The sequence below is a fragment of the Ranitomeya imitator genome, chromosome 8 (assembly GCF_032444005.1).
Source record: "Ranitomeya imitator isolate aRanImi1 chromosome 8, aRanImi1.pri, whole genome shotgun sequence".
In the NCBI taxonomy this organism is placed as follows: domain Eukaryota; kingdom Metazoa; phylum Chordata; class Amphibia; order Anura; family Dendrobatidae; genus Ranitomeya; species Ranitomeya imitator.
The window spans coordinates 188,212,385-188,229,430 of record NC_091289.1 but is presented as its reverse complement, the minus strand read 5'-3'; the positions used below and the strand labels follow the sequence as shown (position 1 = coordinate 188,229,430).

The 17,046-nt window shown below is 47.1% G+C and overlaps 1 protein-coding gene across 1 annotated transcript in view; it reads right to left on the bottom strand.

Annotated features, from left to right (window-relative positions):
- Positions 1-12,029, bottom strand: part of ROR1 (receptor tyrosine kinase like orphan receptor 1) — a 269,112-nt gene extending 257,083 nt beyond the window's left edge. The window contains exon 1 of the mRNA XM_069738195.1: positions 11,657-12,029. Within this exon, the coding sequence (XP_069594296.1) occupies positions 11,657-11,750 (94 nt within the window). The 5' untranslated portion in view covers positions 11,751-12,029. The remainder of the gene's footprint in view (positions 1-11,656) is intronic.
- Between the last annotated feature and the right edge of the window lie 5,017 nt (positions 12,030-17,046).

Sequence of the window (17,046 nt, the reverse complement as noted above, 5' to 3'; positions counted from 1 at the left end):
TGAATGGTGGATCCTGTGTTATCTACTGTATATAGCGGTGTTATCAGTCATTGTAAAAGAGGAGGAGGTGAGCTGTGATATCACCTATTGTGAATGGTGGATCCTGTGTTATTTACTGTATATAGAGGTGTTATCAGTCATTGTACAAGAGGAGGAGGTGAGCTGTGATATCACATATTGTGAATGGTGGATCCTGTGTTATCTACTGTATATAGAGATGTTATCAGTCATTGTACAGGAGGAGGAGGTGAGCTGTGACATCACCTATTGTGAATGGTGGATCCTGTGTTATCTACTGCATATAGAGATGTTATCAGTCATTGTACAAGAGGAGGAGGTGAGCTGTGATATCACATATTGTGAACGGTGGATCCTGTGTTATCTACTGTATATAGAGGTGTTATCAGTCATTGTACAGGAGGAGGAGGTGAGCTGTGATATCACTTTTTGTGATCAGTTGTGTATAGAGGTGTTATTAGTTATTGTAATCCTGCCGCTGATGATAATGAGCCTGTTGAAAACAGTGCTAACCACTGAGCCACCGTATACAGTGCTAACCACTGAGCCATGAAAAGGTCCAATACATGTCTATGGGTCCTTGAAAAACACGTATAGCACACGGATGGCGTCAGTGTACGGTACGTGTGCTGTACGTGTTTAACATGTCAAAGTCTGGGAGAAGCTTTGTAATATACAGTATTTATCTATCCAGCTGTGAAAAACACTGATGACACAATAATGGTGAAAACAGTACCTTCACAAGACTGCCATACAGTATCTTCACAATACTGCCATACCGTACCTTCACAATGCGGCTATATAGTACCTTCACAATACTGCAATACAGTACATTCACAACAGTGCCTTGCAGCACCTTCACAATAGTAACATAGTAACATAGTTAGGAGATATTTCTCCATCCAGTTCAGCCTATATTCCATCATAATAAATACCCAGATCTCCGTCCTTCTACAGAACCTAATAATTGTATGATACAATATTGTTCTGCTCCAGGAAGACATCCAGGCCTCTCTTGAACCCCTCGACTGAGTTCGCCATCACCACCTCCTCAGGCAAGCAATTCCAGATTCTCACTGCCCTAACAGTAAAGAATCCTCTTCTATGTTGGTGGAAAAACCTTCTCTCCTCCTGACGCAAAGAATGCCCCCTTGTGCCCGTCACCTTCCTTGGTATAAACAGATCCTCAGCGAGATATTTGTATTGTCCCCTTATATACTTATACATGGTTATTAGATCGCCCCTCAGTCGTCTTTTTTCTAGACTAAATAATCCTAATTTCGCTAATCTATCTAGGTATTGTAGTTCTCCCATCCCCTTTATTAATTTTGTTGCCCTCCTTTGTACTCTCTCTAGTTCCATTATATCCTTCCTGAGCACCGGTGCCCAAAACTGGACACAGTACTCCATGTGCGGTCTAACTAGGGATTTGTACAGAGGCAGTATAATGCTCTCATCATGTGTATCCAGACCTCTTTTAATGCACCCCATGATCCTGTTTGCCTTGGCAGCTGCTGCCTGGCACTGGCTGCTCCAGGTAAGTTTATCATTAACTAGGATCCCCAAGTCCTTCTCCCTGTCAGATTTACCCAGTGGTTTCCCATTCAGTGTGTAATGGTGACATTGATTCCTTCTTCCCATGTGTATAACCTTACATTTATCATTGTTAAACCTCATCTGCCACCTTTCAGCCCAAGTTTCCAACTTATCCAGATCCATCTGTAGCAGAATACTATCTTCTCTTGTATTAACTGCTTTACATAGTTTTGTATCATCTGCAAATATCGATATTTTACTGTGTAAACCTTCTACCAGATCATTAATGAATATGTTGAAGAGAACAGGTCCCAATACTGACCCCTGCGGTACCCCACTGGTCACAGCGACCCAGTTAGAGACTATACCATTTATAACCACCCTCTGCTTTCTATCACTAAGCCAGTTACTAACCCATTTACACACATTTTCCCCCAGACCAAGCATTCTCATTTTGTGTACCAACCTCTTGTGCGGCACGGTATCAAACGCTTTGGAAAAATCGAGATATACCACGTCCAATGACTCACCGCGGTCCAGCCTATAGCTTACCTCTTCATAAAAACTGATTAGATTGGTTTGACAGGAGCGATTTCTCATAAACCCATGCTGATATGGAGTTAAACAGTTATTCTCATTGAGATAATCCAGAATAACATCCCTCAGAAACCCTTCAAATATTTTACCAACAATAGAGGTTAGACTTACTGGCCTATAATTTCCAGGTTCACTTTTAGAGCCCTTTTTGAATATTGGCACCACATTTGCTATGCGCCAATCCTGCGGAACAGACCCTGTCGCTATAGAGTCACTAAAAATAAGAAATAATGGTTTATCTATTACATTACTTAGTTCTCTTAGTACTCGTGGGTGTATGCCATCCGGACCCGGAGATTTATCTATTTTAATCTTATTTAGCCGGTTTCGCACCTCTTCTTGGGTTAGATTGGTGACCCTTAATATAGGGTTTTCATTGTTTCTTGGGATTTCACCTAGCATTTCATTTTCCACCGTGAATACCGTGGAGAAGAAGGTGTTTAATATGTTAGCTTATAGTGCTACACAGTACCTTCACAATAATGCCATGTAGTACCTTCACAATAGTGCTACACAGTACATTCACAATATTGCTATGCAGTACCTTCAAAATAGTGACATACAGTACATTCACAATGCTGCCACAAAGTACCCTTATAATAGTGCCATACAGTACCTTTACAATAGTGCTATACAGTACCTTCACAATACTGCCATGGCGTACCCTTATCATAGTGCCATCCGGTACCTTTGCATTCAGTACACACAGTGCCATAGAGTGCCTTCTCTTGCTATCCTCCTCCAATAGGTGCATACGCCTGAAAATGATGCACGACACCGCACACCGTGGCTCCGTCTGCATCATTATAGTCAATCACCCCCTCAGCATACACGCCCAATTGCCGCTTTGCGGAGGTTCGGACATTAGCCCCGACGGAGCCTCAGAACAAATGCTATATGAACCCCACTTTACACGAAATGTTACTCCCTGCAGGGGCTGCGTATATTTCTGGCCTAATTTATGCCACTTTAATAAGTGGGCTTCTCCACTCCACCACCCTAGCTCCTCATAACTTTGCCAGAACTGGCATAAAAAGCCACTTTTGAGGAATTGGGGCCATAGTGTCGAAACAACAAAAGCAAAGAAGGGCAAAAAAATGCCACCGCACAGCTCCCTTCTACAGGGCACAGCTTTGCATCTCTGGCGTGGCGGGCTACCTTATGATGGTTGCCCACAAATGCTGGCAACATAGGCACAAAGAGGCGACTCACATCATTACCTTAGATTTTTTTCATAGTCCTCGCACTATGATGTACAGATGTAGAATGGAGGTAATTATGTTTTATTGCCGTCTGGGTTTAGGCAGAGTTCTTGCGCTGACGTATGGATTTCTATATGTGCACACCGACCCCCCACCCCACCCCGATTATCAGCAGGTATTAATGAGCGATAATTAACTGTGACTCTTTATCTGATATTTACTCAACCCAACTAAACCTCATTAAATTAGATTAGGCAGAGAGGAGACGCAGTGCCCCATCCGTGCAAACAGCCCCGTCTGGTGACGACCCAACCCTGAGGAGTCACATTAAGCGATGTCCATCACCATTCACAGCTCAGCCCTGGGAACTGTCTGCATCTTTACATTATATATATATCGCTGCCATATAATAGCACTCAGAATTATGCAGCAGAAAAAGAAACTAAACTTTTATTTGTTTTCATTTTTTAAACTGGAAATGTAATTTGAACACATTTTGTCATAGGGTCAATCACTCTATTTTCCTCCCTTCATGGAGAAAATTGGCGTTAAAGTGCATAGATCCGTACGTACATCTCCCAGCACTGGGTGCAAGGGAAGAAGGGGTCTGCACACCATAACTGCAGTGTGTTCTTCTCAATACACCCTTGTCAGCGGGACCACAGCCTGCCTGTTTACTTTCCCAACTGTCTTTACATCATTTAGAGAGAGACAAAGAGGCAGCACTATCTGTGACCACATAAATTGTATAGAGAGGCAAAACAGCAGAATTATCTGAACTTACATCATTTATATAAATGTCAGGTAGGCAGCACTATCTGTAGTGACATCATTTATAGAGAGGAACAGGGATGTAGTACTATCTGTGCCTACATAATTTATAGAGAGAGACAGGGAGGTAGTACTATCTGTAGTTACATAATTTACATAGAGAGACAGGAAGGAAGTACTATCTGCAGTTGCATAATTTACATAGAGAGACAGGAAAGAAGTACTATCTGTAGTTACATAATTTATATAGAGAGACAGGGAAGCAGTACTATATGTAGCTACATAATTTATATAGAAAGACAAGGAGGCAGTACTATCTGTGTCTACATAATTTACACGGTACTTCCTGTCTTTGTATGTAAATTATATATCTACAGATAGTACTTCCTTCATGTCTCTCTATCTGTAGTTACATCATTTACGTAGAGAGACAGGAAGGCAATACTATCTGTAGCTACATCTTTTATATAGAAAGACAGGAAGGCAGCTGTCACAGCACAGCTGTCGGGTGACCCGGGACCAAGGGCTCCTTCCATGTTCCTAACACTAGGGGGTGCCCTAACTCGCCCTACTGCCCGGGATACTTCTGAAGGTGAAGATGCCGGGGCCTCTATCCTTGCCTTATCTCCTGAGTTAGCCCTCTGTTTGTTCTCTTCCCCCACCCAGGAAGAGGGGGCACTACTGTGCACCGTAGTACACCAACCCGACAAACAAGGCAACAAAAACAAGGGTTAACAGAAAGTTCCAGACATACAAAATATTCACTCACATATAACAGAGGAATGCAGCGGGGCATGAAGGTAGGGGAATAAACCAAAATAGAGAAGGATAAGGAATTACCATACATACAAACCAAGCAACAGACACTGATGACCTCTCCAACTCTCCTTTTCCTATAAACTCCTCTCCCTCCGTTAGCCATGAAGCAAATGCTAGCCCTGACAAGGATGAGACCAATTTATAAAGGGGAAAGGAGTAGCTAACCGAACTAAACTGTGAGCACAGGGATTTCCAACATGTTCCGCCAGAAGAAATAAACATGTTTAAAATGAAGAAGTGCTTCTTCTCAGAGCCGAAGTAGAAGTAATCAGACGCTGCGGTCTTTTGGCTTCACACTGTCGCAGTTTTCCTGTGACAGCAGTACTATCTGTGCCTACATAAGTTACACAGAGAGACAGGAAGGAAGTACTATCTGTACCTAAACAATTTATATACACAGAAAGGTAGGAAGTACTACCCTACTTACTTGATTTATATAGCGAGAAAGGAAAGAAGTACTATCTGTGCCTCCATCGTTTAAAAATAGAGAGACAAGTAGCAAGTATTATCTGTAGCAGCATAATTTATTCAGAGACATGGGAAGGGTGTACTATCTAATGCTACATCATTGTTTCAGAGAGACATGGAGACTATATGTACCTAAATCATTTATATAGAGAGACGGGAACGAAGTACTACCCTACCTAATTTATTTATATAGAGACAGGGAGGCAGTACTATCTGTGCTTACATCATTTACATAGACAGGAAGGAAGTATTATCTAGATCTACATCATTTAGATAGAGAGACATGGATGTGGTACTAGCTGTGCCTACATCATTTATATAGAGAAAAAGTAATGTAGAACTATCTATACCTTCAGAATTTATATTAAAAAGCAAGGAGTTGGTGGTATCTGTGCGTATTTCCTTTATAGGGAGGTAGTGCTATATGTGCCTATGTAATTTATATAAATACTTCATTATTAAGAGGAAGAGAAGGGTAGGCAGTACCTTCTGCACCTACATAATTTGCGGAGTAACAATACTATCCATGCACCTACTTCATTTACAGGGAGAGACAAGGAGACAGCACTGTCTGTGCCTAATATGCATTGCACTTGCAAGGTGACCAACAGATACCAGTGAAACCTTGGTATGGAGGCAGTGGATGAGATATCGCCACCACCATCCATGAAGATACAAATAACCGGAGACACCTCCAATATCGGGGAGATCACACGATATGAGGGAATAATACACATGATAAATATTTGCCGATGTTGCGTTTGGCTTTTCCTAATTTTCCTGCTCTGCACAGTGGCAGGGACCAGTCCTCAGCGCCTCGTTAGGGGTCAGCTTCTAAAAATTAATCCAGATATCAGAGGGCGACTCATTACTAAGGAAACGGCCATTAATCAGGCGCTTAAACAAAGGTCATTGGTCAGAAGTGGTCAGATAAGCGGCGCCCCTGTGTGTTCTGCCCAGATAACTTATCTCCTGAAGAAGTAAAATCTGCAATTTCTTCAAAAAAAATCCCAAATACAGGAGAAAAAAAAAAAAAAAAAAGAGGCGTCGGCAGAGCGGCAGGTATATACTGCGGCTGCGATCAATCACCGGGTGTATGTTTTACCCTGACGTGTCATAAACAGCGGGATTAGCGCAGCCACACAACTTAGCACAGGGACAATCCCATAACATAAATTCTGCCCTGTGTTTAGGAATGAGGGGGCAGTGAGGGGCGCGGGGGGCGCAGATGTCGTATAAAAGATCAATTACTGCCATCCGGTCTGGGAGGATGCCCCAGGTTACATCTGTCTCTGGGTAAAAACCATTACAGCACTGGCACTGGTTATCGGGGGCTTCTCCAGCCCTGCGGTTACCTGGGCGCCGGTGATGTGGCCACCTCTGCAGCAGGGGACGGACGGCATCATGAGCAGCAAATGACAAGATACATTTTCAAAAAGTGATTGGGAAAGCTGCCTGGATTCGGACCCCCATAATCTAATGCAGGGTTACGCACTGATCTGGGGGCACTTGGCCAAACACTTTGGGGCACTTTTTCTGGTGTTACTTTGCTCTAATACAATTTTTTTCTTTTGGGGGGGGGGGTCACTTGTAAAGTCAAGAAAACTTTGGGAACATTATGCTAAAACGCTATTTTGGGGGACACTGTTGGTCCTATTGCTGTGAGCACTCGGCTTGGCATTAGGGGGGGCAATCTGTTGGCAGAATAAAATATCTGGGGGGACATAAGTGCACACTTTGGGGCACAGTAGATGGAAATATCTGAGGGGCACGAAGTAGAAACTTATCGTTTGGGACACACTGCCCGAGACCCTACACTCCATTTTGGGGGGCACTCACAGTGGATACTTACTGTTGGGGGAACACATCTAGGCACTATAGGGGCATTCCGGTTGTATCAATAATTTGGTGGGCACAATATGGCCACTGACTGAGGGCAAAATTATTTTTGGATGGCACTACTGGGGGCGCTATCTATTTGGGTTATTTGGGGGGCACTAATTCTTAGCACCATAATTGTTGGGGCCACCACAGGGGCGGACATATCATTGGTACAACCAGGACCCCAAGAAGTAAGGGGGCCACTATCACCTTCTATTCAGCAGGCAGACACAATGAGGGGCACTGACTGTTCTTGTACAGGAGCCCTCTTTCTTCGGGGGTCCGCCGCTGGGCGACTATGTGCGGCACTGTTGTTTATGTGGCACTGTCTGTGTGGTCATTATTTTGGGGGTGGTTAATGGTCACTTTTATCTCTCTAGCACAGGATTGGGGGGCACTGGGTGGCACTCAGGGCAGAGTATTTGGGGGGCACCAGGTCGGGGGCTTCTATTGAGAATAAGCAGTGAGAAATGTAAAGTCTCCGGTCAGTTCTGGCTGCACGGATCATCCTGCCAGTCTGACAGAGGCTGGTGTAATGGGCTGGCATGTGTCCCCGGCCGCGGGCAGCTGTGCCACGCTCTGTCATCTCATGCAGATTAATGCAGCAGCCGTCAATAGCCCCCAGCAGGGTCACACAGGCCCCTTTGTGCCTTCTTGCCCCCTGTAGGGCCAGAAGAAATGCCTGAGATCTTCCTATTAGCTTTTCCCCAGATCCATGCCAGCCCCCATTAACTCCGCATTACAATGGTGTCCCCTTCAGCCCCTCCATCACCCTCCTCATTATCCGCCATGTATCCCTGAGGGTTATCCGCCGTGTTCCCGATGACAACCGTCCTGCGCAGGATCCCGCGCCTCTATCTGTCTCTGTCACCACCGTTCAGACTGGAGCAGATGAAAAGCACATGGACCATTCTAAATATGGCGTCTGGGGGCTTGTACCTCCCGGACCCCCAGGACACAGGGACGCTGCGTCTGTCATCATCTGTGTTAAAACAAATAACAAACAACCTGCGGAAGACAGATGGGCGAGAAGAAAGTTGTCAGGAAACATGGCGGTCCGAATATTGGTTTTAAGGGGGGCTCGGCTATCAGTCGCAACATTGTTACTTATGTCTCACAGATTCCAACAAATTGATAAAAAAACACGTAGATTTGGCGAATACAATAGTGGATACAGAAGACCCAGCGTCCATCACTGGCTGCACCGGACCAGCAGCCGCGGACATCACCCTACAGAGTGTCAGCTCTTCAGCCGAGGAGCCGGCGTCCCCCAAAAGTGCAAACCTGTCCCCAGCGCCAGATCCATAAATCACACGACACCTTGTAGAGCGATTACAGCAATTACATGACATTTTCATCGAATCTTGGAGCCCACTGCTATCTGTGAGTAGCCCCCCGCACATACGGTGCACGCCCGATCACATGACTCCTTTACTATAGCACTCATCATCTCTATACATGACGGACCCCCAACATGCGCAATCCTATAAATGATAACCGCATAGGACTGTCCATTACTATGTATCAGTGACCCCCACGTGTCCTATTACAGGACCGACCCCTTTAGTATAGAACAGTCCCTCTGATTGTGATTATCAGATGAACAAACCAATATACCCCATCACATGACCGCCCCCTTTACTATAGATAAGTGACCCCATCACATGACCGCCCCCTTTACTATATATAAGTGACCCCATCACATGACCGCCCCCTTTACTATAGATAAGTGACCCCATCACATGACCGCCCCCTTTACTATAGATAAATGACCCCATCACATGACCGCCCCCTTTACTATAGATAAGTGACCCCATCACATGACCGCCCCCTTTACTATAGATAAGTGACCCCATCACATGACCGCCCCCTTTACTATAGATAAGTGACCCCATCACATGACCGCCCCCTTTACTATAGATAAGTGACCCCATCACATGACCGCCCCCTTTACTATAGATAAGTGACCCCATCACATGACCGCCCCCTATACTATAGATAAGTGACCCCATCATATATAACTGCCCCATTTCTATAGATAAGTGCCCCCATCATATATAACTGCCCCTTTTCTATAGATAAGTGCCCCCATCATATATAACTGCCCCTTTTCTATAGATAAGTGCCCCCATCATATATAACTGCCCCTTTTCTATAGATAAGTGCCCCCATCATATATAACTGCCCCTTTTCTATAGATAAATGACCCCATCATATATAACTGCCCCATTTCTATAGATAAGTGCCCCCATCATATATAACTGCCCCTTTTCTATAGATAAATGACCCCATCATATATAACTGCCCCATTTCTATAGATAAGTGCCCCCATCATATATAACTGCCCCTTTTCTATAGATAAGTGCCCCCATCATATATAACTGCCCCTTTTCTATAGATAAGTGCCCCCATCATATATAACTGCCCCTTTTCTATAGATAAGTGCCCCCATCATATATAACTGCCCCTTTTCTATAGATAAGTGCCCCCATCATATATAACTGCCCCTTTTCTATAGATAAGTGCCCCCATCATATATAACTGCCCCTTTTCTATAGATAAGTGCCCCATCATATATAACTGCCCTTTTACTATAGATAAGTGCCCCCATCATATATAACTGCCCCTTTTCTATAGATAAGTGCCCCCATCATATATAACTGCCCCCTTTTCTATAGATAAGTGCCCCATCACATGACTGCCCCCTTTACTATAGAGAAGTGCCCCATCACATGACTGCCCCTTTACTATAGATAAGTGCCCCCCATCATATATAACTGCCCCTTTTCCATAGATAAGTGCCCCCCATCATATATAACTGCCCCTTTACTATAGATAAGTGCCCCATCACATGACTGCCACTTTATTATAGATAAGTGCCCCCCATCATATATAACTGCCCCTTTTCTATAGATAAGTGCCCCCCATCATATATAACTGCCCCTTTACTATAGATAAGTGCCCCCCATCATATATAACTGCCCCTTTACTATAGATAAGTGACCCCATCATATAACTGCCCCCTTTACTATAGATAAGTGCCCCATCACATGACTGCCCCTTCCATGCTAGTGACCAGCAGCCCCATCCATGCTCCATCATATGACTGACCCATGTGTGGAGCTTTCCAGACACAGACTGTAGAGGAATCGTTACCCCCGACCCTGGCATCACAGCAGACCCTGACCTTGGCATCACAGCAGACCCTCGACCCTGGCATCACAGCAGACCCCTGACCCTGGCATCACAGCAGACCCCCGACCCTGGCATCACAGCAAACCCCCGACCCTGGCATCACAGCAAACCCCCGACCCTGGCATCACAGCAAACCCCCGACCCTGGCATCACAGCAGACCCCGGTCCCTGGCATCACAGCAGACCCCGGTCCCTGGCATCACAGCAGACCCCGGTCCCTGGCATCACAGCAGACCCCGGACCCTGGCATCACAGCAGACCCCGGATCCTGGCATCACAGCAGACCCCCGACCCTGGCATCACAGCAGACCCCCGACCCTGGCATCACAGCAGACCCCCGACCCTGGCATCACAGCAGACCCCCGACCCTGGCATCACAGCAGACCCCCGACCCTGGCATCACAGCAGACCCCCGACCCTGGCATCACAGCAGACCCCGACCCTGGCATCACAGCAGACCCCCGACCATGGCATCACAGCAGACCCCCGACCCTGGCATCACAGCAGACCACCGACCCTGGCATCACAGCAGACCCCCGACCCTGGCATCACAGCAGACCCCCGACCCTGGCATCATAGCAGACCCCGGCATCACAGCAGACCCCCGACCCTGGCATCACAGCAGACCCCGGACCCTGGCATTACAGCAGACCCCCGACCCTGGCATCACAGCAGACCCTGGACCCTGGCATCACAGCAGACCCCCGACCCTGGCATCACAGCAGACCCCGGACCCTGGCATCACTGCAGACCCTGGCATCACAGCAGACCCCCGACCCTGGCATCACAGCAGACCCTGGCATCACAGCAGACCCCCGACCCTGGCATCACAGCAGACCCCGGACCCTGGCATTACAGCAGACCCCCGGACCCTGGCATCACAGCAGACCCCGGACCCTGGCATCACTGCAGACCCTGGCATCACAGCAGACCCCCGACCCTGGCATCACAGCAGACCCCCGACCCTGGCATCACAGCAGACCCCCGACCCTGGCATCACAGCAGACCCCCGGCATCACAGCAGACCCCCGACCCTGGCATCACAGCAGACCCCCGACCCTGGCATCACTGCAGACCCTGGCATCACAGCAGACCCCCGACCCTGGCATCACTGCAGACCCCCGACCCTGGCATCACAGCAGCCCCCATGATTAGGCTGCAGGTCCTACCTTGACTCCTGTGTCCCCCCATGCCAATGTCCAGCACAACAATGAGCAGCAGTGAGCAGCAGGCGCATCCCCGCCGCTGGCTGCCCGGGCACATCCCTGGGACTCTGTAGAAATCCTCCTCGGAGCCTGGCTGCGGGTCCCTGTGGCCCCTGGATGGAGCCTGGCTGCGGGTCCCTGTGGCCCCTGGATGGAGCCTGGCTGCGGGTCCCTGTGGCCCCTGGATGCCCCCTCTGGCTGTGGGCAGGTGGCAGAGCTCCTGGGGCAGCACAGCTCCTCTCTGCTGATGAGGTGCACGGAGCCGGAGATTGTGCTCCTTTCCGGAGGCTCTGAGCGGTCGGAGCTGCTGCTGCTCTTCTGCCTCCTCTGCCCAAACTTTCTCAGCCCCCTTCCTTCACTTGTCACTTTCCAAACTCTGTGCAGGGCAAACAGCGCAGAGCTCAGAGGAGCAGAGCGCGCAGCGCCACCTGGTGGCCGCCTCCGCTCATGGCAGCCGCGGTCCCCGCACACGATAAACAAGTGTTATGTAAATAAATAACACATGTAACAATCGTGGGAAATGGAAACAATCAGCAAGGAAAGGAAACTGTCACCTCTCATAAGTCGGTAGCTGCTCATTGTAGGGAAAGTAGTGCTGTGGGAATCTGTAAGCCACTTAAAGGGATTGTCCATACCTACAGTCATTTTTTTAAAGTCTAAATAAAATTATAAGGCTCCTCAAAGTGTTATTTTTGTACTACGTCTACTAGAGAAAAATGATTTGACGGATGCACCTGCTCCTTGTCACCTCATCTGATTAGTAGGCCCAGGGTGACATTGTGTGCGCGCCATAATGGTGACATTGCGCCAGAGTTACTGATCAGAAGCAGAGCCAGGAATGGCGGCAGCTAGGAGGAGATTCGCAGGTTTATGGTCTGGCAGCTATAGGCAGGCGGGAGACGAACAGGGACCATACAGGCAGGGTGCTGGTAACCGCTGGTAGGCGGGAGAGATCCAGGAGACCACAGGCAGGAAGGTGGGAGACGTCCATGAGACCATACAGGCAGGGTGCTGGTAACCGCTGGCAGGCGGGAGACATCCAGGAGACCACAGGTAGGAAGGTGGGAGACATCCAGGAGACCATACAGGCAGGGTGCTGGTAACCGCTGGCAGGCGGGAGACATCCAGGAGACAACAGGCAGGAAGGTGGGAGACGTCATGGAGACCATACAGGCAGGGTGCTGGTAACCGCTGGCAGGCAGGAGAGATCCAGGAGACCACAGGCAGAAAGGTAGGAGATGTCCAGGAGACCATACAGGCAGGGTACTGGTAACCATGTCTCAAGGTAACGGCACACCAGCTCTAACTTAATTGCTACATCTGTAACTACGCTGCCTTGATTTGGATATACTGTATATCCCTTGTTACCCATTATATTTAGGAGACTATCACAGGGGGTACCCACTTTTACATCTCATGCATATCAAAGGAGTACCACCCCAGGGCATTATTTAGTATTCATTGGTCTGCAGTCAGAGTAGGGTGCTCAAATTTCCCTCATGTTATCATTAGCATTGTATTTTGTCATCTATTACATGCTATTTTTTAGCTGCTCCTTTCTACTACCTGTCTTGTCTATGTATTATTATACCCTATAGTACTTTTTGTATATTTGATACCTTAATAAATTTATATTGGCATATATTTCTTTTGTACCTCTATTTTTTATGCACAGACCTTTGGTTTACGACCATTCCCTAACACGATCCTTTGGATCTAGGGATCATCTCAGTGTCTGGTGCTATTTTTTAGGTTCATGCTGGTAAGCGCTGGCAGGCAGGAGAGATCCAGTAGACCACAGACAGGAAGGTGGGAGACGTCCAGGAGACTGTAGGCAGGATGTTGAAACCTGCTAGCAGGCAGGAGAGATCCAGGATACCACAGGCAGGAAGGTGGGAGACGTCAAGGAGACCATGCAGGCAGGGTACTGGTAACCACTGGCACATGGGAGACATCCAGGATACCACAGGCAGGAAGGTGGGAGACGACCAGGAGACTATAGGCAGGATGCTGGAAACTGTTAGCAGGCAGGAGACATCCAGGATACCACAGGCAGGAAGGTGGGAGAGGTCCAGGAGACCATAGGCAGGATGCTGGAAACTGCTAGAAGGCAGGAGACATCCAGGATACTACAGGCAGGAAGGTGGGAGACGTCCAGGAGACCGTACAGTCAGGGTGCTGGTAACAGCTGGCAGGCGGGAGAGATCCAGGAGACCACAGGCAGAAAGGTGGGAGACGTCTAGGAGACCATAGACAGGAAGCTGGATACTGCTAGCAGGCAGGAGACGTCCAGGAGACCACAGGCAGGCAGAATGTTGTAAACCGCAGGCAGGCAGGAGACCTCCATGAGACCACATGTAGGATGATGGAAACTGCTGGCAGGTGTGAGACGTCCAGGAGACCGCAGTCAGGCTGGTTGAATGTGGGAAACCGCTGGCAGGCAGGAGAAGTCCAGGATACTCTAGGGAGCAGCTGAGCATGTTCAGGTGCATGGAGCAAGCCAGAGTCTAGCAACGCTGAAGTCTTGGTGAGCCTTATTAATGGGCCAGGATTACATCGGCCCATCTGCAAAGCCCGATGAAAAGCACAACAGAGTCCAACGGGTGAGGGAAGCAAGGTGCAGATCTGAGACAGGTGGGTAACAACCTTGCCATGTTACGTCCCCACACAAGCCAAAGCAGAAGAGAAGTCAGCGCTCCGTCCACGGGACTCCACAGGAAGGTAGAAAATTATAGTGTGCGGCCATCAAGTGACCGAAAACATGTGGGAAGATCTGCGCTAAGAATAAGTGGAAATAACATATTACGTTTTCTCTGCATACACAAAACAAAAAGGGCCGGTCCCAGAAAGCCCCTTTAAGGTTAGATGGTGCCTGGGCTGTAGATATATCTTTAATTGTCGCTTTCTTTTGTTCAACCAAACGGCAGAGTTTTCTTAATCAAGGTCTAAGGGTATGTGCACACGTTGCGGATTCGTTTGTGGATTTTTCCGCCCAGATTCTGAAAAATCCGCTGGTAAAATGCCCTGCGTTTTACCTGCGGATTAACTGCGGATTCCACCTGCGTTTTTACACCTGCGGATTCCTACTGAGGAGCAGGTATAAAACGCTGCAGAATCCGCACAAAGAGTTGACATGAAAATAAATCGCAGCAATTCTGCGTGGAATTCTCTGCAGCATGTGCCCTGCGGATTTGGTTATCCATAGCTTTACATGGTACTGTATAACACATGGAAAACTGCTGCGGATCCGCAGCGTCAAATCCGCACCGTGTGCACATAGCCTTGCAATTAGCGGAAACCTGTCAGGATGATTTTACTGAAACTACTGATTCGTCAGTGCAGGTCCTCAGTCCAAATACAACATTACTAATGATACCATGAAGTTTACAGACATGACAAAGCTGAGAAAATCAAGCTTTGAAGGCACATGCAAATTAGACTGGACATGCATTGGGGGCGTGTCCATATACTCTTAGTGCATCGACACGCCCCCAATGCACTTCCAGGCGTCACAGTTTCATATCTGTCAGGTACCACTTGTATTCTCCTACAGCCTTATCATTAGACTCACCGGAAGCGTCACCGGTGATCAGGGCTTCTCCAGAGGATTGTACTAGAGGGGAAGCAAAAGGGTTTCTAAAGAAAGTGGGCAAAACATATTGGAGCCACATTATAAGAAAAGGAGGCTAGAATGAGTTCCCCGTCCCTACACCAAGCTTTTATTCAGGCATTTGTAGTGTTAGGAGTCCCTTAGAAACAGAGAGATTTTTCAGGAATTCCCCTGCAGCTTTATGTCACTGCTATACTATGGAAAATAATAAAATATACAACAGAAATAGAAACTTCAGGTGCCAAAAACATAATGTCAGTCATTAACTAAGATCTGTCCCCAGGTTTTACAATATATACTGTATACATTATTGAATAGCTCCTGATGGGACTGGTGAACTTACTTTGTAAATCCATGTCATAATGCCGATATTCAAATTAACACTTTATGAGTCAGAACTGATATGTTTGTTTTACTGGGACTTTAAAAAAAATTATACAATCATTCCTAGATAGTTTTTCAATGTTAGTATACCAGCCTCATCAGGTCTAAAAGATCTATTGAATAATGTACGCAGTTTATATTGTGAAATCTGGTACAAAATCCCCTTTAAATGAGACAATTGGGCAGTATGGTGGTTCAGTGGTTAGCACTGTAATGTGGCTCAGTGGTTAGCAGTGTATAGTGGCTCAGTGGTTAGCAGTGTATAGTGGCTCAGTGGTTAGCAGTGTATAGTGGCTCAGTGGTTAGCAGTGTATAGTGGCTCAGTGGTTAGCAGTGTATAGTGGCTCAGTGGTTAGCAGTGTATAGTGGCTCAGTGGTTAGCACTGTGTGGTAGATCAGTCACTTTCTCAGTAAATTAGAATACTTTATAACACCATCTTGAAAAATCATTTTAAAATATGAAATGTTGTCCTACTGAAATGTATGTTCAGTAAATACACTCAATACTTGGTCGTGGCTCCTTTTGCATCAATTGCTGCATCAATGCGGCGTGGCAGGGAGGCGATCAGCCTGTGTCACTGCTGAGGGGTTATGGAAGCCCAGGTTGCTTTGATAGCAGCCTTCAGCTCGTCGGCATTGTTGGGTCTGGTGTCTATCATCTTCCTCTTGACAATACTCCATAGATTCTCTATGGGGTTAAGGTCAGGCGAGTTTGCTGCCAATCAAGCCCAGTGATACTGTTGTTTGTAAACCAGGTATTGGTGCTTATGGCAGTGTGGACAGGGGCCAAGTCCTGCTGGAGAATGACATTTCCAACAGTCCACTCCTTGTGAATCTCGCCCCAATTTTTGAATGGCCTTTTCTTAACAATCCTTTCCAGGCTGCGGTTATCCCGGTTGCTTGTTCACCTTTTTCTACCACACTTTTTCCTTCCACTCAACTTTCCATTACTATTCTTGGATACAGCACTGTGTGAACAGTCGGCTTCTTTAGCAATAAACCTTTTGTGGCTTCCCCTCCTTGTGGAGTGTGTCAGTGACTGCCTTCTGGACATCTGTCAGGTCAGCAGTCTTCCCCATGATTGTGGAGCTACTGAAACAGGCTAAGGGACCTTTATAAACTCTAAGGGTATGTGTCCACGTTCAGGATTGCATCAGGATTTGGTCAGGATTTTTCATCAGTATTTGTAGCCAAAACCAGGAGTGGAACAATTAGCGGAAAAGTATAATAGAAACATATGCACCACTTCTGTACTTATCACCCACTCCTGGTTTTGGCTTACAAAAACTGATGGAAAATCCTGACCAAATCCTGATGCAATCCTGAACGTGGACACATACCCTGAGGGTATGTGCACACG